We start from the raw sequence: 19,982 nt of genomic DNA on the forward strand, positions 1-19,982 counted from the left end.
GTCCAGGAATTGATGGCATTGACTACCAGATTCTCAAAAGACTCCCTCAAGAACTTCGTAAGCTCCTACTTGTCTTATACAATGAGATTTTTGCTTCAGGGTATTTTCCAAATGAATGGCGTGAGTATATGATATGTTTCATTCCTAAAAGTGAAAGCAGTAAGGTACGACCTATATCATTGGCTTCTTGTGTCCTTAAAACCTTTGAGAGAATGCTTAGCTTAAGACTTAGTTGGTGGCTTGAACATCACAAAAAATTGCCTAGTAATCAGTTTGGCTTCAGACGTGGCAAGTCATGTATGGATAATTTGGTGCTTCTCAATTATGGCTATATCTTGTACTCTTGATAAATTTTCTCAGATTAACGCAAACGATTTTTGCATTTTTAGTGACTCTAGAAGTGTACTCACTTCTCTTAAAAATTACTTGAAATCAGAGAAACAAAAACCAATTATACAAATAATTAAAGATCAGCTGTACAATCTTAGTTTGTTAAATAAGAAAGTTAAATTTTATTGGATTCCTGCACATACATGAATTAAATATAACGAAGTAGTCGATAAAGTAGCTAAAGAGAGTGCAGTAGTTGGTATAGATTCACAAATACTAATTCCCGCCTCTGATCTGAAAGCCATATGGAAGGTCAAAATTAAAAATAAATGTAATCTTTGGTGTATAAATACGGGCAAAGAAAAAGGAAAAAAATACTTTAATAAGTACTGGACAGAAAGCGCAGTTCCGTGATTTAAAAATTTTAAATTTCGTAGAAAGTCAATAGTTTCTATTAATAGATTAAGAACTGAGCATACTTCTCTATCGAGCAGTTTATTTAGATTTAAAATTATAAATTCAGATCAGTGTTCTTGTGGTGAGGCAATTGAGGACCCTAATCACGTTTTCTGGCAGTGCAAATTATACAAATTATACGAACAAGCTAGAGAATCTCTAATTAATGATCTTATAAAAGTTAAATTTTTTCCACCTTACGACATCGAATCCCTTTTAAGTGAAATGAATCCTAGTTTTGTAATTCCTATTGCTAAGTTTATTAATTCAATTAATGTAATTATCTAATACTAAGATTATTTTTATTTTGTTTTCTACTATGTAATTATAAAAATTAGTGCCTTCACGTGGTTTTTCACGTGAATGAATAGTTTAAATTTATTACGTAAGAAAATTACAACTTTGTCTATTCCCAAGAGGGAGCGTAGTGTGTAAGAATTTATGTGATTTATGTATTAACGGCAGAGTGAGTTTTTAGCTCAAGCCATTTATATTTTCTCAATAAAAAAAAAAAAAAAAAAAAAAAAAAACTATGTAAATAGGTGATCAGCAATTTCGTGGTCTAATAAACTTTGTTATAAACAAACACTTAATTTAAACAGTTCTATTTAAATAAATAAACTTTCAGTAAGCTACAGCTTTAGCGCGTGATGTAGGCTGAAGATTAGAATAATAATAATAATAATTCGTAGGCGGGAAGGTTTGTAGTTTCTTCTCTCGTTGTTGGTAGTGTTGAGGTATTTTTAATTCAGTGTAAGGCCGCTGTGGCGTAAGAGAGGTGACAGGACCGCCACAGTAAAATGATTAGGAGCGCTCATCAACTAAAAAACAATAACATTAAAAATTAATAAAGTAACTAGTCGAACAAATTTCGGAAAAAAATAGATTTTGAAAACAATAATAAATAATTTTTTTAATTTCTAAACAGACGTCTAATCGAAGCTTAAAATTAACCTCACAATCCGCGCCAGGAATCACACACAGTAGTTGAGTGGTTTCCGATGCAGGCCCCTACGGGTAAACACCGGGTTCGATTCCTGCGCTGAGACAAATGTTTTTTTTTACTCATTTATTTACGACAATCGCACAGTTTCAAAATAGAATTTCATTACTTGTCAAATTAAAATGAAAATAATGATTGGCTAATGACAGTTAACGATATGGAAATACAATAATGAGGTAATGAAAGGAAATTAAATACAGTGGAATGGATTTAAATAAATTTTATCGACAATTGGAAGAGTAAATAATTGAATTACAGTCCATAAATAATAAAACCAAATCATATACTTTTTTTACCTTAAGAACAAACTGCAGTAGGAAAGTAACTAACTGTAAAAGCTTTATTCAGATACAAATAGACAACATTGACAATAAACAAATATCGATACTTAAATTCTACAACACAAGGAGAAGAAATACTTCCATGAATACATATATATATATATATATATATATATATATATATATATATATATATATATATATATATATATATATATATATATATATATATATATTATTAATTTAAACTATTTATTTTAATATTAATTGATTCATTTTCATTGGTTATTTTTTAATTTAGATTTAGATTTTGATTTAACTGAAGAGATAACTTAAAATAACGTCTTAGCCTATTTACAAAATTCAAATAACAATTTCCTACTTTGTTGTAAACAGTAAATAATTTTCGGTAATTTTATACAATTTTCTAACAAATTTAGATGAAGAACAACTATCATTATATTTTATAGTGATTTACCTAATAGTAACGTATAATAATTTCAATATCTAATTTTGATAAGCAGTCAAATAATTTATAGAATTAATGTTATATTAAAAAGACAAAGAAGGGTGATCCCTGTTTAAAAAAGAGAATTAAAAAGGATTGAAAAACCACACATTTTTAAACCTATTTAATACTCTTCAATACTCTTAATTCTCCGAAGAATTAAGATCTAACGAAAACTGAATTCTTTTTGATTCTCCTTTATCCGGCGAAACAATTTTTATCATTTTAGGATTAAAAAAGATTGAATAGGATTCAATATTGCTAATACTAATTTATGCTTTTTAATTCTAAAATAATGAAGCAATTTCTATTCCCGCAAAGAATTCGAAAGAATAGAAAAGAATTCAAAAAAGTTCAATACTAACTTATACTTTTCAATCCTAAAATAATATTGTAATTTTCGTTCTCTTCGAAGATTCAAAAGAATTAAGGAGAATTCAAAACATTTAACACTAACTTATTCTTTTTAATGCTAAAATAATATTGTAATTTCGTTTTCTCGGAAAATTAAAAAGAATAAAGGAGAATTCAGAAATGTTTAATTCTAACTAATTCTTTCGAATTTCTAAATAATATTGTAATTTCGTTCTCTCGGAGAATTTAAAACAATAAATGAGAATTAAAAAATGTTTAATTCTAACTAATTCTTTTGAATCCTAAATTTATATTGTAATTTCGTTCTCCCGGAGAATTTAAAACAATAAAAGAAAATTTAAAAATGTCTAATTCTAACTAATTCTTTTTAATGCTAAAATAATATTGTGATTTCGTTCTCCCGAAAAATTTTAAAGAATAAAGGAGAACGCAAAAAAGTTTCAGACTTACTAATTCTTTTTAATGCTAAAATAATATTTTATTTTCATTCACGCGGAGAATTTTATACAGATTTCTATGTTCCTGAACACAACGCAACAAAAACTGTTTTTGCTCTTCTTCAGCCGTGATAAGACCATTAAAATCTTGCATTAATTTAATAGCTCTTTCAGCAGTGTCATTTACGACCTTCAAACGACTTAATCGCCTTCTAGCTTCCAAAAAAGCAAGATTGTCACCCCACGAAGATACGTCTTCCCGAAGAAAACTCGTCGATCTGTAGTCGAGATAGAAATCGTTTGCTTCTTTGAGTCACAAAATCATCCAGCGTCATATCTGAAATAAAGAAAAAACCATTAAAATAAGCAAAAACTAAACCACAAAACTTTGAAAAAGAAACATGAAAATATTAAGTACTTACCAAACAAATTTTGCGTAATATCTTCCTTCGATGGGACATAGCGTTTAGAGGAATCTGAACTTTCGTCTCTGTTTAAATTATTAATCATTTTTGTCTTGGTTTTGGTATCAACTTCTTCATCAAAGAGTGATAACATGACTGTTTCTTCACACAAATACCATAAATGATGAATAAACTTGCTTATGGATGCCTTGGAACTTGTCGCGTCTACTTTTTCATATTCTTTTAGAGCTTTCAAAAAGGACAAGTCTTGGTTAGGTGCTTTAACTGCCATTGTACATTCGAGCCAAGGTTTGGTATACAAGGTGACGATAAATAAACAAACATCTTGTAGAGCATTTTTGTCCTTTGCAGTAATTTTAAGTTGCGATTGAAGCAAACATATTTTTATAGAATAGATTGCTCTCGCCATTCATCGCGCTTGATGCAAAGCTCCGGGGGGCCTGAGTTTTAGTTTATTCTCTGTGTCTCCTCCTAAGAACACAACGCATAGTTCAACCAATTCGCGGTAATCGTCTCTAACAAAAGATTTTTCCAGTTCAGTCTTATAAAAAGTTAACAAAGATGTAATGTTTGTCTTAGCAATATGTGCTTCAACGAAATTTAGAGGTGACTCAATGTTATCAGTGTTAATATTTTTCCAATTATCTCTTAACTTTTTGAAAATTGGAATATCTGGGCTACTTGTAATATGTTTTACCTTTGTTTCAAAAACAGCTTTAAGGACCAACTCATAAATATGATGACGACAAGCAAAAAGCAGCAATTCCCTTTCTAAAGTCTGCTCCAAAATAGCACAAGCTCCACTGAAACGGCCAGTATTGGAAGCTGTTGTATCGCAGCACATTATCTGTACTTTGTCATGGAGGGTCCAGTCAAAGAGAGCAGTTGAAATGGCTTTAGCTTGATGTTTTCCAGAAGAACTCTCTAATTTCGGTACTGCAAGAAGCTGTTCTCTATCGTCAAATGAAGCAATAATTGGCAAGCGTTCTTCTTTTGAACTTCGTACATCCAATCCAGGTAATAGTTTTCCATCCCAATGAATTGTGACTACGTCAGGCAAATTATTCTGGAAGTCAGTTTTTATTGCTTCTGCCCTGGATTTTCTCGCTTGAGTACGAACTCGCTGAATCGAGGATTTGTTTATAGGGAAATCATCGCTGTTCAGACCAAGCGCTTCTACAACCGCATGGAGAATGTAAACTGAGTCCCTTATGCTTAATTGGCATCGATCTAAAGCTGCTACCAGTTTTGGAGTTATTAAACTTTTTGTGCCTCTTTTAAAACTTTTTTCAGGGCAAGGAATCTGAGTACTAAGTTCAGAGTTCGAAATCTGTTCCTCATCCGAATTCTCAAGACATTCCAAGTTATCTATCGAAGAAGTAGATGCAACAGCCAATAACTCTCTTTGTTTTACCTTTCTTTCCTCTTCTTCCAATCGTCTTTGCCTAACTCGTTCTTCTTTCTCCGCCAAATTTTTGTCGATTCCACCTAAGCATCCCGGTCGACCGGGCTCTCTCTGTTTCCTTAAGAAATCTTTGTCTTCCTCTATCTTCATTCTGTCAAAGGCATCTGCATGTGCAATATCAAATAAGTTATCAAGGTCTTTTACAAAATTATTTTCACGATTCTTGAAAGTCAACTGAGTTTTCTTACAGTTTTTTGCAGGTCCCTCCAAACATGATATAAATCAACAAGTTTCTTCACGCAGTTAGGGATTGCCTTCGTAGGAATTCTAGCTTTTTCCCAAAATATAATGCACTCTCTTATAACAAGATTCGCACTTTCACTAACAGTCAGCTTGACTTCACGAATATTGTAAAATAAAACGGTAAGAACTTGTCGATTAGATGGTAATTTTGCACCATTTATCTGGTGGCTTGGCAGTCCGATAAGGAAAATATTTTGTTTATCACTTCGTAATTCCACAGACATTTTCACAAAATAAACAACAACGCACTAAAAATGTTAGAAATCACTTATAAAATGACAATTGAAACTCGCAGTAACAGGTCGCCGCGCTACTCCCGCGCAACTTGTATGGACAAGTTAAAAACTCAAGTCGGCACGGGTTATCGTTTATAAATCGGGCTAATATTTATTTCTAGACTATATTAGGTCCATACGAAACTTTTTAGAAGGTATGCGTAAAAATATATTGAAGTTGAATTTTAAGGGACACCCTAATATATATATATATTGTGACGGGGAAAACTGAACTTCCCATGGTCGTTATCGACCACTTTATTGACGCCACGATAAATGAGGGTTTTCCCTTACCGTTCGATTTTTGACAAGTAGTTCAGACTTGTCACCGGGCGTGCAAATCGAAAGTCCCCACTGCTGTCCCCAAAAACGAAGCGGGGTTGACAATAGGAAAGTTCGAGAACTCGGAGTCAAGGGTTATAAAAGAGCCGATAAAAGAAACATCGAGGCTTTTTGAGCTAGGCCCTGGAACAAGTAACGCTTTTTGAGCCAGCCCTTGGAACAAGTAACCCCTTTTGAGCCAGGCTTTTGAGCCAGTGACGCTTTGAGACAGTGAGGCTTTTGGCAAAACAGTGAGTCAGTGTAGTGCTGTGTAATAAATTCTGTCATCGAGATTCAGGATCATCAAGAAGGAAGTCAATCTACGATCCGGAATTGGGAACCCATTACTTGGAGCCGGAAAGTTTATTCGAGACGAGAGAGAGAGAGACCAACCAGCCGCTGATTTCGCCCGTTTCCACCAGGACTTCACTCAACGTTTGGAGAGTTGTAAAAGTTGTGATGGTAAAAAGTGAGTGCGAGCGAGACGGCAGAGCAACAGAATTATTATTACTATTGTTATCATCGTTATTATTACTATTATTATTATTGTTATTATTACTATTGTCATCATCGTTATTACCACTATTATTACTATCATTATTATTACTATTATTACTATCATTATTATTACTATTATTATCGTTCTTGTCATTATTAATACCGGAGTATATTTAATATACTAAAGATGTTTTTTTTTATATATCATTGTTCATTTACATTTCTTTGTTTAATGAAAAAGTTTATTTAGTTTTAAATACTTGACTGAGATTTATTTTAAAATGCGCGCGAATGTTTGAGTACGCCACCGCGGCGAGAGATGGCGAAGAATTTCGCCGCTCGTTCGTTTACAGTAAAAACCGACGAACTAATATAAGCGAAACTGCGTGGCGATAATTTTTGTTCTTTTAAAGAACAAAAATTTATTTACCTGAAAGAAAGAATTAATTGAATTCTCGAACAGATTCAAAATATCTGAATAATTATTCAATTGATTACTTTCAATGGGAAATAATTTTCACCAAAATAATTTCCCATTGAAAGTAATCAATTGAATAATTATTCAGATATTTTGAATCTGTTCGAGAATTCAATTAATTCTTTCTTTCAGGTAAATAAATTTTTGTTCTTTAAAAGAACAAAAATTATCGCCACGCAGTTTCGCTTATATTAGTTCGTCGGTTTTTACTGTAAACGAACGAGCGGCGAAATTCTTCGCCATCTCTCGCCGCGGTGGCGTACTCAAACATTCGCGCGCATTTTAAAATAAATCTCAGTCAAGTATTTAAAACTAAATAAACTTTTTCATTAAACAAAGAAATGTAAATGAACAATGATATATAAAAAAACATCTTTAGTATATTAAATATACTCCGGTATTAATAATGACAAGAACGATAATAATAGTAATAATAATGATAGTAATAATAGTAATAATAATGATAGTAATAATAGTGGTAATAACGATGATGACAATAGTAATAATAACAATAATAATAATAGTAATAATAACGATGATAACAATAGTAATAATAATTCTGTTGCTCTGCCGTCTCGCTCGCACTCACTTTTACCATCACACCCTCCTTCCTGGGAAAGAAAAGTGGTGAACTACGTTTGCCACTTTTCTTCTTGTTCATCATTTTTTTTTTTTTTTTTTTTTTTTTTTCCTTCATCCACTGTTGGACCGTCTTTCCCAGCGGCTTGATCCATGGGCTTGGGGTCTTCGCTGTACGGGTAACTCGATAGAGCTTCATATCCCGGTCGTACGCAGTGAATTGCCGGCGCTTGGTCACGTGCTCGTTCTTTACTTCCTCTAGTCGGGTAAGGGTGGCTAGAGCTTTTTCCAGTGGTGTCTGGGTCTTGGTTGGTGGTGCAAAAAGATCTCCGGCCTGACAATCCAATTCTGCTGCGTAATCCTTGAGTAGTGGTGCATCGTCGTAAGTTAACCACGCTGCGTTGTCGTTGGTCGATTCGGCTTCCAGCTGGGGACTGCTCCTTGGGAGCGGGCCCGGGTTGGAGGTCTGCTCAGGTGTGACTTTCAGCTGGGGACCGCTCTTTGTAAGTGGGCCCGGGTTGTAGGTCATTTCTGGTTCTCTCCATCTTCCGATCCTTCTCTTCTTTTTTATGAAGCTTGCGGCTGCCTCGGTGGGGAAGGATGGCTCGTTGATGAGCATGTGGGACGCTTCGGCGTCGCTAGATCCTCTAATAGCTGTTGACTGGGGGATGCTCTTTGTTTCCTGGGCTTTAGTCGCCAAACGGGGACCACTTGTGATGGGTGGGCCCGGTCTGGTGGCTTTCCTAATCCCCACAATCATCTCGGTGCTGGCTGGGCGAATCAGGGGCTGTTTACGGGATTTCGGGAGCCCTGGCTTCGTCCGATCGTACGGCTGTCTGAGCCAGTGAATCCGGGTCCTTACTGGTCGATCTTCTCTTATCCGGATGTTGGTTTTCTTCGGCGTGGCGGGTGTGATGGTAGTGGTCGTGGTGCTCGTCGACGGTGTGAGGAGCAGTTGTGGTGGTCGATCCAGCATCTCCTGCATCAGCCATATCTCCTCTTCTATGGTTAGCTCGGGTTTCATTTTGTTATTTGCTAAAACAGGCAAAATCACACACACATACAGTATCGCAACATTTCGCGTATAACATCGGTCTTGGCCGCGGTTTTCCGTAACCTCGTTTTTATTATATATATTTCTTTTCTTTTAGGTAGCAGACAGAGTTTGAGAGGGAGAAAAAAAACATATGGTGTCGGGTTACTGCCCAGACTCAAGTTCTTTGTACTAAAAAAAAAGTTCTATAGTCCGGTTTATTTCACCGATTTTCAAAGAGTTTTAGGTTCAATTTTCGGGTTTATTTTAAGGTAAACTTCCGGTTTTTCTCCGTTTCCGTGCCCCCTGCCCGAGACCCTACTCTTAGTTAATAAAGACCACTCAGAATATTCCTTCTTAGACATCAAGAAAGGATTATTTGGTCATCATCGTGGCTTTCTTTTGGCCTGGGCCCGGGTTAGGTAGCGCGGTTCGGGAGGTTCGTCCGGTTCTAGATTCTCCGTATCTAGGTTTTTGGATATTAGGTTCTCAGGATCAAGGTTTTCATGGTAAGGTTTCAGGTCTTTCAGGTGCGCGATAAACGTTTTCCCTTCTTTGGAAACTTCATAAACCGAGGGCCCTATGATTTTAGTAATTGTATACCCTGTACTAAACTTTTCTGCTAATTTTGCTGCAAAATTGTCGACCGCGGACGATAGATGGTGTTCTCGCTTACATACAAGATCCCCAACGGCCGGTTGCCAAGAACCTCGCTTTTTATCATAGTGTTTGGCTTGCTGGCCATATGCTTTGGCTAGATTTACGTTTACGAGTTCGATAGTCTCGTTCAAGGTTTGTACTGCGCGTGGCACGTCGTAGTGTTCGTGGTTTTCTGGTTCTCGCTGTGATTTTACAGATACAGGTGGTTGGATTTCGCGACCGTAGTTCAAATATGCTGGGGAGAACTCGGTGGAGTCATGCTTCGCGGTATTATAAGCAAACATTAATTCGGGTATGAGTTTGTCCCAGTGTCTCTGATTGGCACCCACGAATTGGGCAATCATTGTTCCGATGACACGATTTGTTCGTTCGACTGGGTTACATTGTGGAGAGTATGGGGGTTCGCACGTGTTTAATGTGGAAAGTTTCCAGTAGCGACGTAAATTCCTTACTAATGAATGGGGTTCCATTGTCAGTGATGATTGTCTCAACCCTTCCAAATCGTAATACTACATGTTCCTTAAAGACCCGAGCGATTGCCGACGCTTTTTGTTGCCGGAGTGGGTGGACTTCGATCCATTTGGTGAACTTGTCTTGGAAGACGACGAGGTACGACATTCCATTCGATGATCGCGGCTTTGGTCCGATTATATCAGCAGAGACGACGGCCCATGGACGAGTGGCTGGAATTGTGCCCATCGGCGCAGATGGTGGTTGTTGCGAGGGTTTATACGCTTGACATTTTATGCATCGTCGTACGTACCCGGTTATTTCTGCTCTCATTCGCGGCCAATAGTAGCTTCGGGATATTCTAGCAATCGTTTTCGCGATGCCGCCATGCCCTGCCGAAGGAGTGTCATGATTCTCTCTCATGATTTTATCAACGCCTGCCGCAGGAATACATAGTTTCCATGTGTCCCCTCGGTCGGTATAGTCCAAGCTGTGATACGCGTGTCGATATAGTAACCCGTCTTTTAGGCAATACTCGGCGTATCTCTGCGGATCATTTTCTACACCTCTTTTTATGCGTTCGTACCATGCGTCGCCTAGCTCTAATGATTCTATCACGAGTTGACTCCTAGAATCATCAGTTTCGTCATTGTTACTCGGGTGGCTACGTGATAGCGCGTCTGCCACTTTGTTCCACTTTCCTTTCCGGTATACTACGTCGAAGTCGTATTGTTGTAAGAATAGACTCCATCTTGCTACGCGTCCGCTCGGACTTTCCATTGTTCTAAGCCACTTTAGTGATTGGTGATCCGTAATGACTGTGAACGCATACCCTTCGAGGTATGGTCTCATTTTTTGGATCGCCCAGACCACTGCGAGGCATTCTTTCTCGGTCACGGTGTAGTTTTTCTCGGCTTTGTTCAATGATCGGCTCGCGTAGGCAATTACTTTTTCGTTACCGTCCTGTTCCTGTGTCAAGACGGCACCTATTCCTACGTCACTAGCGTCGGTTTGCACGGAGAAGCTTTTTGAGAAGTCCGGGGCGGCTAATATCAGCGCGGTTTTCAAGCATTTTTTTAGTTCTTCGAACGCGGTTTGCTCTGTCACTTCCCATTTCCATTTCTTTCTTTTCTGGAGCAGAGAGGTGAGTGGTTTGGTCCGGTCAGCACAGTTTGGAATGAATCTCCTATACCAGGAGATCATTCCGAGGAACTGGCGCAATTCTTTCAGGTTTCGCGGTGGTGCAATCTCGGTGATTGCCTTAACCTTTTCTGGGTCTGTCCTGATGCCTTGTCCATCGATGGCATGGCCCAAATACACGGTGCTACTTTTTAAGAAGTGGCTTTTTCTCGGTTTATTTTCAGGTTCGCGGCGTGGAGGCGTTTCATAACCTCTCTCAGTATTTTCATGTGCTGTTCCAGCGTCTCGCTAATGATAATGATATCATCGAGATAAACGACCACGTATGGTTCGAGGTCAGCGCCGATTACTTCATACATCACGCGTTGGAACGTTGCTGGAGCAGAATGTAACCCAAAAGGCATGACGCGGAACTGGAAAAGTCCACGACCAGGGATAGTGAACGCAGTGATTGCTTTGCTGTTCGCTTCCAGTGGTATTTGCCAGTAACCGCTCTTCAAGTCAATCGTACTAATTACTTTTGCTTTTCGCAGTTTGTCCAGTGACGCGTTTACATGGGGAATTGGAAACGCATCTTTCTCGGATACGTCGTTTACTTTTCGGAAATCAACACAGAACCGGTATTTTCTATCTTTTTTCGAACTAGCACGACAGGAGAATTCCAGGGGCTGTTAGAGGGTTCTATGATCCCATCCTCTAACATTTTGTCGACTTCGGCATTCATGATTTCTTGCATCTTCGGATTTTTCGGAAAGTAACGAGTTTTGATCGGTTCTGTTCCGGGTTTGATCTTAATCCGGTGTTCCGCGCATTTAATCGGTCCGTGAATGTCTTGGTCACGTTGGAGAAGTTCGTCGATCTCCTTTTGTGCAGTTGTTTCGTCGTATTTCGTTTCTAGTTCATAGCAAGTAAAAGATGGGTGGCATTTGTCCATGCCTCCTCATTAGAGTCTGGATCCGGGTTGCGTATTCGGCTGCACTCTCTATTGGGCCCTGGACCCGATTCCGTATCTGCTCTTCCAACTCCAGTTCGAGACCTGGTGGCAGATAAAACGCTTTCAAGTCCAGTACGAAGTCTTCCCATGAGTCCCAAACTCTCTTGTTATTACGATACCAGAGGAGAGCCTTTTCGCGGAGCAATATCGGTATGCAAGGAAGCAAGTCGTCCATTTCGTACCCGTAACTTTCGGCCAATTCTTCAAGTCGTTCCAGAAAATCTAGGACATCGCGTTCCCCTTTGAACACGACGCCCCATTTTCTCACCATGTCCCTTCTGTGGAGTTCGACGGAGTCATCCCTATACCTCGATTGGTGATGATTGTCAAAACTGGGTGTTCCTGGATTTGAGCCGACTGCCCTGGGTAAGTTCATAGGGTCGGTCGCTCGTCCTGATCGCCGTGTCCCATCCTCTCGTCCTGATCGCCGAATCCCATTTCCTCGTTTTGACTGTCCATTATCTTCGCTCAACCAATGCCTTCGGTTGTCGCCACGGGGGGGTGTGCGGCCATCTTGCTCCTTCTTTCTTCGTTGCTCGGCTTCGCACCTCATTCGGGCCTCTCTTGCGTCGAGTTGAAGCTCGTACGCTCGCTGTTCCTCTCTTTCCTGCAAAAGACGCGCCCGTATTTCCTGTCGCAGACGTCCGCGTAGCTCCTGTTCGGCCCGTTCGGCAGTTTCGCGGGCTAACCTCTCTTCTTGGTCCCTTTCCGCCTCGAGTCGCTCCCGTTCTTCCGCTTCGATTTCGGCCCGCAATTTTCTTTCGCGTTGGTCCCCCCTTGACGTTTCGATGGCTTGATTATCATTTGTATCTTCATTTGAGAGTTGCCCGTCGTCGGGATCGGATTCATCCTCCTCCACTACATCGTCAAGGGTTTCAAGGTTGTCTAATTCGGCTTCTGATTGATCGAGGTCGATCAAAAGTTGGTCGTATCGACCAGCGCGACCCGCATTCGCCGCTCGTGTCTTGTTTAACTCGGTTTTTAATAAGAACCGCAACTCGGCCAACGTCGCCTTCGGCTCGATGGCCACCCGGTATTTCTCTAATTCGCTAATGACCGCGTCCTTTCTTAGCGACCAAAGCCACGTGTGTGTTCCCGGTTTTTTACTCGCCATGATTTGATAGACCGACGAAAAAGCAAAGAGGAAAAAGAAAACTACCTTTCCATCAATCAACAATATCCAAAAATTCCCGTTACCACAACAAACAACAAAAATCACGGTCCCTGTTCGAGCGCCATTTTTTGTAACGGGTATTTTTTTTCGGTTTCCCAAAAGGAGTGAATTTTAATAAATTTAAAATTTTATTACTGTTGTGTTACAGTCAAGGCTTTACCTATACATCTATATCCCCTAGCTCGAATAAAATCTCGCCGGAGTCCAGGATCTTTTAAGGGATAACTTATTTTACTTATAAATAAATTTCGAGCCTAATTATAATTAATACTCTATTTATTTAAGACAACAAACAACAAAAATTGAAACTCAAGTTTATAAAATTTACAAGCGTTATGTCAAACTTTACAACATCGCACATAACCCGCACACAACATTTACTTTCCGGTTCTCTTTAGAGCCATCTGGTGGCCAAACTCTGTCTACTACCTTTACACAGTAGTATTCTTCTTTACCGACGGTTGCGTTTTAAATCACGGCCCTACCTGCCCCTACTCCCATCTGGATACTTGAAAAGTAACCCTTTCCGGCCCTACTTACCCCTAGTTCCCTCTGGGTGCTTGGAAAGCAACCCTTTCCGGCCCTACTTACCCCTAGTTCCCTCTGGGTGCTTGGAAAGCAACCCTTCCCGGCCCTATTTACCCCTAGTTCCCTCTGGGTGCTTGGAAAGCAACCCTTCCCGGCCCTACTTACCCCTAGTTCCCTCTGGGTGCTTGGAAAGCAACCCTTCCCGGCCCTACTTACCCCTAGTTCCCTCTGGGTGCTTGGAAAGCAACCCTTCCCGGCCCTACTTACCCCTAGTTCCCTCTGGGTGCTTGGAAAGCAACCCTTTCCGGTGGCCAAATTTCCCCAATGGATAAGTCAGCACTTACCTGGTTCCTGGTCGGAGACAAGGTAAGAGTTCCTTGGTTATTCCTTGGTGAAGGGTCTTCTACCAGAAACAAGAACCACTGGAAAACTTGGTTGCCTTTCCCGTCGATAAAAATCGCTTTTGGCATTTCCCAGACCTTTCTCCAAGAGTGAAAGATCTGGGAAAATTATCGCCATCTATCGCTTTTCGCCAAACTTCAGATTTTTTAATTATTTAAATCTGATCAAATATTAAATTCACTCATTAATTTCAACAGATTACAATAAATTTCATACCAAATCAATTCCATACAAAAGTCGTTCGGGACTTAGAAAAAAAATAACATTTGCTAAATAATAATTTTCACCAAAATAATTTCCCATTGAAAGTAATCAATTGAATAATTATTCAGATATTTTGAATCTGTTCGAGAATTCAATTAATTCTTTCTTTCAGGTAAATAAATTTTTGTTCTTTAAAAGAACAAAAATTATCGCCACGCAGTTTCGCTTATATTAGTTCGTCGGTTTTTACTGTAAACGAACGAGCGGCGAAATTCTTCGCCATCTCTCGCCGCGGTGGCGTACTCAAACATTCGCGCGCATTTTAAAATAAATCTCAGTCAAGTATTTAAAACTAAATAAACTTTTTCATTAAACAAAGAAATGTAAATGAACAATGATATATAAAAAAAAACATCTTTAGTATATTAAATATACTCCGGTATTAATAATGACAAGAACGATAATAATAGTAATAATAATGATAGTAATAATAGTAATAATAATGATAGTAATAATAGTGGTAATAACGATGATGACAATAGTAATAATAACAATAATAATAATAGTAATAATAACGATGATAACAATAGTAATAATAATTCTGTTGCTCTGCCGTCTCGCTCGCACTCACTTTTTACCATCACAAAGTTTAGTCAGGTATTATTATTACAATTATTTCAGGCCAAGCTTGAATTTGAAAATTGAGAGGCCGAACTAACTGTAATAAAATTTTGTCAATTAATGATCGCTATTGTCTCAGATGTCACTTTTAATTTAGTAGATTCTTTTATAAGTAAATTATTCATAAACGTCAATTAATTAGTTTGTTACAAGCCTTTTAGTTATGGGAAATTATTTAGTTAAAATTATTTGATTAAGTTGAAATAGTAGAAGTATTTGTGTAATTTAGATAGTCAAGGTCACTTTGGAATATATGCAGTTTGAATATTTAATGAGGCTTGTTAAATTTGTAGAATTTGAAATTTGAAATTTTTTAAAATTTATTCTAGACCGTTGGGCTGAATTTAATTAATTTAGTAAATTTAGTGAATTAATCTATTGAGAAAATTGTTAATGAATTTAGCTGAGAAATTTTGGTAATGAATTAAATTAGCGAATTTGGTATTGGGTATTAAAGAAATGTTGAGCGTAAAATTCAAGGAATTTAGATAATTAGTAATTCGGATAAAGTGGGTATTAAGTTAGCGTCCGGTGGATGATTTCTGTATGGAATTTAGTGAGTATTTAGAAACGTTGTATAGACGTCCGAGTCGGGGGTACAACGGATTAATTTAGGAAACCGCTGCGTAGACGCCCGAGTCGGGGGCGCAATCGGGAATAGGTTTTAATCGGTATTCCGTTAGGTTGACGAGGTAAATAATGTTAATTGGTATTCCGTCAGGTTGACGAGGTAATTAATTGGTATTTTATGGTATTCCGTCAGGTTGATGAGGGAAAATTTAAATTTTAAGGTATTCCGTCAGAGTGACGAGGTTTGAATAAATTGGCAAGGGCCAACGTAGGTGAGAGGTTCTCACAATTAAGTTAGTTGTAAGGAAATTGTTAAGTTTGTAGATTGATTAAATAAATCACTTTAATTGTTATAAATAATTTTTTCTCAGTTTTATTTACAGCCTTTCTCGGACTTCTCACGACCCTGTCTTTTCCCTCTCATGCTTCCCCGGTTTCTGGGACACCGTGTCTAAAATCCCAGTGGCGCCCTTTCTAAAGAGGAAAGGGGTAGCTAACTGGACCTGGGCAAAACCCCCCGGTTACAATATATATATATATATATATATATATATATATATATATATATATATATATATATATATATATATATATATATTAGGGTGTGCCAAAATGTAACTTCCTTGATGGACCTTATAAAATTGGAATTTTCAGTTCCGCTTTTGAAATCAGCTATGTTTAGGCCTTTCCTAAGATATTTTGGGGTAAGACGATAAATTTGATTTTCATAGAATTTTTGAACTGGAGCTTAGTTAGGGCACTTCCGCTGAAAATTCAAATTTTCGCCGGAAGTGTCCAATTAAACCTCCTGCCTTAATTATATATATATATATATATATATATATATATATATATATATATATATATATATATATATATATATATATATATATTAGGGTGGGTCAAAAAAATCGAATAATTTATTTTTGACTTTATACTCTGAAAAATAGGTTCGTAGACACCTAAAAAGAATTCTCTCCAAGTATAAGCTCTTAATTATAACGGGAAGGTCCTCCGCTTTGCGGGTTTCTATTTTTTTCGAATAATCAGATAAAAAAATTTATATCTCGCTTCCAACTGCTTGGAAAAATATTCCGTGGCATAGATTTTGTGAGAAATTGAATGCTTTACAAAAAGGTCTCTTATGACTTTTTCAAAAACTCAACCGATTAAAAGATATTCATAGTTGAAGTTTGGCTATTTTAAGGAAAATATTCGTTTTTATTATGAATTTTATAAGTCGATGAAAAAAATTATTTCGGATTGCGGAACTCATGATTTTGTAGGAAATTTACTGCTCTACAAAAATGGTCTCTTATGATTTTTGATTAAGTGAAGCCGTTACGAGATATTCATCGTCAAACATTAACGAATATCAATATTTCCAGTTTTTGATCAATAATTCGATAAATTTTAATTTAAACTATGAGTTTCAGGAAAATTTACATAAATTTGAGTTTCGATCGATAAAGAAATGTTATAAACAATTTTTTTAATATTGTTTTCAGTCTTGAGCTTGTTTGATTGCATTAAAACAAGAAATTAGAGCATTTTTTCGACATATAGCCAATGATTAGTTTAATTTGAAGTGAATGACATATTTCTTTGTCAAATTTAATATGAAAAGTATTGAATCAAGTGAGAAACAACCAGTATTTAACTTTTTTATAGATAAATTTTTTATTGAATTATCAATTGCAATATAATTGTCTATATTTTTAACATAACAGTACGCTATTACTATAAATAATTTCTTTTATTACAATTTGGGAATGTTTTTGATGTTCTTTGACAACTTGCAATAAGTACTGGAATTGTTCTTCATTTTTGTCAAGCATTGATTATATTCACTAACTAATGCAACAGCTCGCTCTGCTGAATCATTGACAACTTTTAGTTGTTGAAAGTATTCTTTATTTTCGAGATAACTCTCATTAGTAGTAGGCCATAATTCAACATCGACATCAAGAAAGTCATACGGTAGATCGAAGATTTTGAAAAGATTTAATGACTTTTTAGACACAAAGTCACTCAGAGTTCTCTGCGCCAATGAATTCAAATCTTTTTAGCAATTAAAAATCTTTTAGCTTTAGAATCTGTACCTTCACGAGTATTAACAGCTTCAACAATACTTTTTTTACTTCTAATGGAACGCCATCGTCAAACAGTGATAAAATGGCAAGTTCATCGCTCAAATACCATAAGTGCGAAATCATTTTTTCACACGTAGCTGAAGAAATCAAAGGATTGATATGTTTGTACTCCAATAAATTTTTCATAAACTGCAAGTCATGATAAGCAGCAGTTGTTGCAGAAGTTGATGAAAACCAAGCTTTTAAATACAATGTGACTATAAAAATACAGAAATGACGAAGACCATGCAATTCTTTCTGAGAGAGTTTGAATTCATCTCTGAATAGATACATTTTCAAACTATAAATGGCCTTAGCCATCCATCTAGCATGATGAACAGCACCAGGACGTTTGAAAGAAATCTTTTCTTGAGGCATTTCTCCAAGGAAAATCAATGATAATTCCAATAATTCTTTATCTAACTTATTATAACATTTCTTTATCGATCGAAACTCAAATTTATGTAAATTTTCCTGAAACTCATAGTTTAAATTAAAATTTATCGAATTATTGATCAAAAACTGGAAATATTGATATTCGTTAATGTTTGACGATGAATATCTCGTAACGGCTTCACTTAATCAAAAATCATAAGAGACCATTTTTGTAGAGCAGTAAATTTCCTACAAAATCATGAGTTCCGCAATCCGAAATAATTTTTTTCATCGACTTATAAAATTCATAATAAAAACGAATATTTTCCTTAAAATAGCCAAACTTCAACTATGAATATCTTTTAATCGGTTGAGTTTTTGAAAAAGTCATAAGAGACCTTTTTGTAAAGCATTCAATTTCTCACAAAATCTATGCCACGGAATATTTTTCCAAGCAGTTGGAAGCGAGATATAAATTTTTTTATCTGATTATTCGAAAAAAATAGAAACCCGCAAAGCGGAGGACCTTCCCGTTATAATTAAGAGCTTATACTTGGAGAGAATTCTTTTTAGGTGTCTACGAACCTATTTTTCAGAGTATAAAATCAAAAATAAATTATTCGATTTTTTTGACCCACCCTAATACATATATATATATATATATATATATATATATATATATATATATATTATATATATATTAGGGTGAGCCAAAAAAACTAACCTATCGATTTTATGGGTTAAAATGAACCTATATATCGAAAAAAAAGTTCCCCTGCAAGGAGAGATTTTTAGCTTAATTTTGAAAGGTGTCGGTCAGCATTCAAAGTTTCCCATTTAAATAACTCGTAAAAAAATCTTTTTTCATTAAAAATAATGTAACTTTTGAACCACTGGAGATAAAAATTTTTTGATGGCAGATTCTTGAAAGGCATTAAATTTCCTACAAAATCATACCTGGTTCCATTTTTTAAAGTCAAAAATTCATATATTTACTGGTCATGAAAATTAAACAAAAAATCAAAATAAGCAATTTTAGGCATTTATTGTCAGAAATCTTTACATTTAGGGAAATAAATTAGTTTGAAATGAGATAAGGTATGTTAAAAACATTTATTTAGTTATTAATAAAATTTAACTTATTACAATTAGGATATTGCTGATAATGTAATTGTACTATTTGCAGAATAAATTGTTTTTGCTCTTCGTTTTTCGTCAGAGTTCGATTATATTTTTGTATTAATGCGATACCTCGTTCAGCAATATCATTAACACACTTGATGCTCAGTGTGGCCAGATCGTGCGATTTTTTTACCCCCTCTTTGTACCGCTTTCAATGTAATCAGATGAGAGTATCCTACAAAGTGGGGGTAAGAAAAGAGCACGTTCTGGCCACATTGTTGATGCTCTTAATAGTATCAAAGCACAGTTTATAAGAATCATTTTCTATCCAGTGCTCGGGCTCAATATCTAAAAAGTCTGGCGATAACTGAAGTTGGTCGAAAAATTCTAAGGTTCTTTTTGTGATAAAATCACTGATGTCTTTGGAACAAATCGCGTTAAGTTGATTTTTAGAAAATATTATTCTTTTTTCATCAATTTTATTCTCTTTTTAACTTCCCGCTAAGAAAATTGAAAATTTTCAAAAATCGGGAAGTTATTGGTTTCACCCCGTTTTTCGAAAATCGAGTTCTCATCAGATCTTGACGTTTTGAGGTCCTAGGAAGCTTCCCTGACTATTCCCGCGATGATGTCCGTATGTGCGTGTGTGTGTGTGTGTGTGTGTGTGTTTTCGGATTACACAGAAATATCCGGTGTAATCAATTTGTGTTTGAAAGTATATCATAGAATTTGAAAAACTGCGTCGAAGCCGCTAACCGCGTGAAAATTGGTTCATTTATTCAAAAGTTATTGCGGTTTGAAAATTAAAAAAATAGTGATTTATTAAACTCCTATCAAACTTTT

The 19,982-nt window shown here is 36.4% G+C and overlaps 2 protein-coding genes across 2 annotated transcripts in view; both read right to left on the reverse strand.

Annotated features, from left to right (window-relative positions):
* Positions 1-1,526: 1,526 nt before the first annotated feature.
* LOC141532648 (uncharacterized) overlaps positions 1,527-19,982 on the reverse strand; it is a 52,191-nt gene continuing 33,735 nt past the window's right edge. The window contains exon 6 of the mRNA XM_074251102.1: positions 1,527-1,607. Coding sequence (XP_074107203.1) covers positions 1,530-1,607 — 78 coding nt within the window. The 3' untranslated portion in view covers positions 1,527-1,529. The remainder of the gene's footprint in view (positions 1,608-19,982) is intronic.
* Positions 3,709-5,370, reverse strand: LOC141532636 (uncharacterized). Its single transcript, XM_074251089.1, has 2 exons — positions 3,813-5,370; positions 3,709-3,727 (listed from the first exon to the last, which is right to left on the reverse strand). The coding sequence occupies exon 1, from the start codon at positions 5,368-5,370 to the stop codon at positions 4,225-4,227; it is 1,146 nt and encodes a 381-aa protein (XP_074107190.1). The 3' UTR covers positions 3,709-3,727; positions 3,813-4,224.

The sequence above is a fragment of the Cotesia typhae genome, unplaced genomic scaffold (assembly GCF_013202065.1).
Source record: "Cotesia typhae breed Kobodo isofemale line unplaced genomic scaffold, CoteBio_Ctyphae contig_65, whole genome shotgun sequence".
NCBI lineage: Eukaryota > Metazoa > Arthropoda > Insecta > Hymenoptera > Braconidae > Cotesia > Cotesia typhae.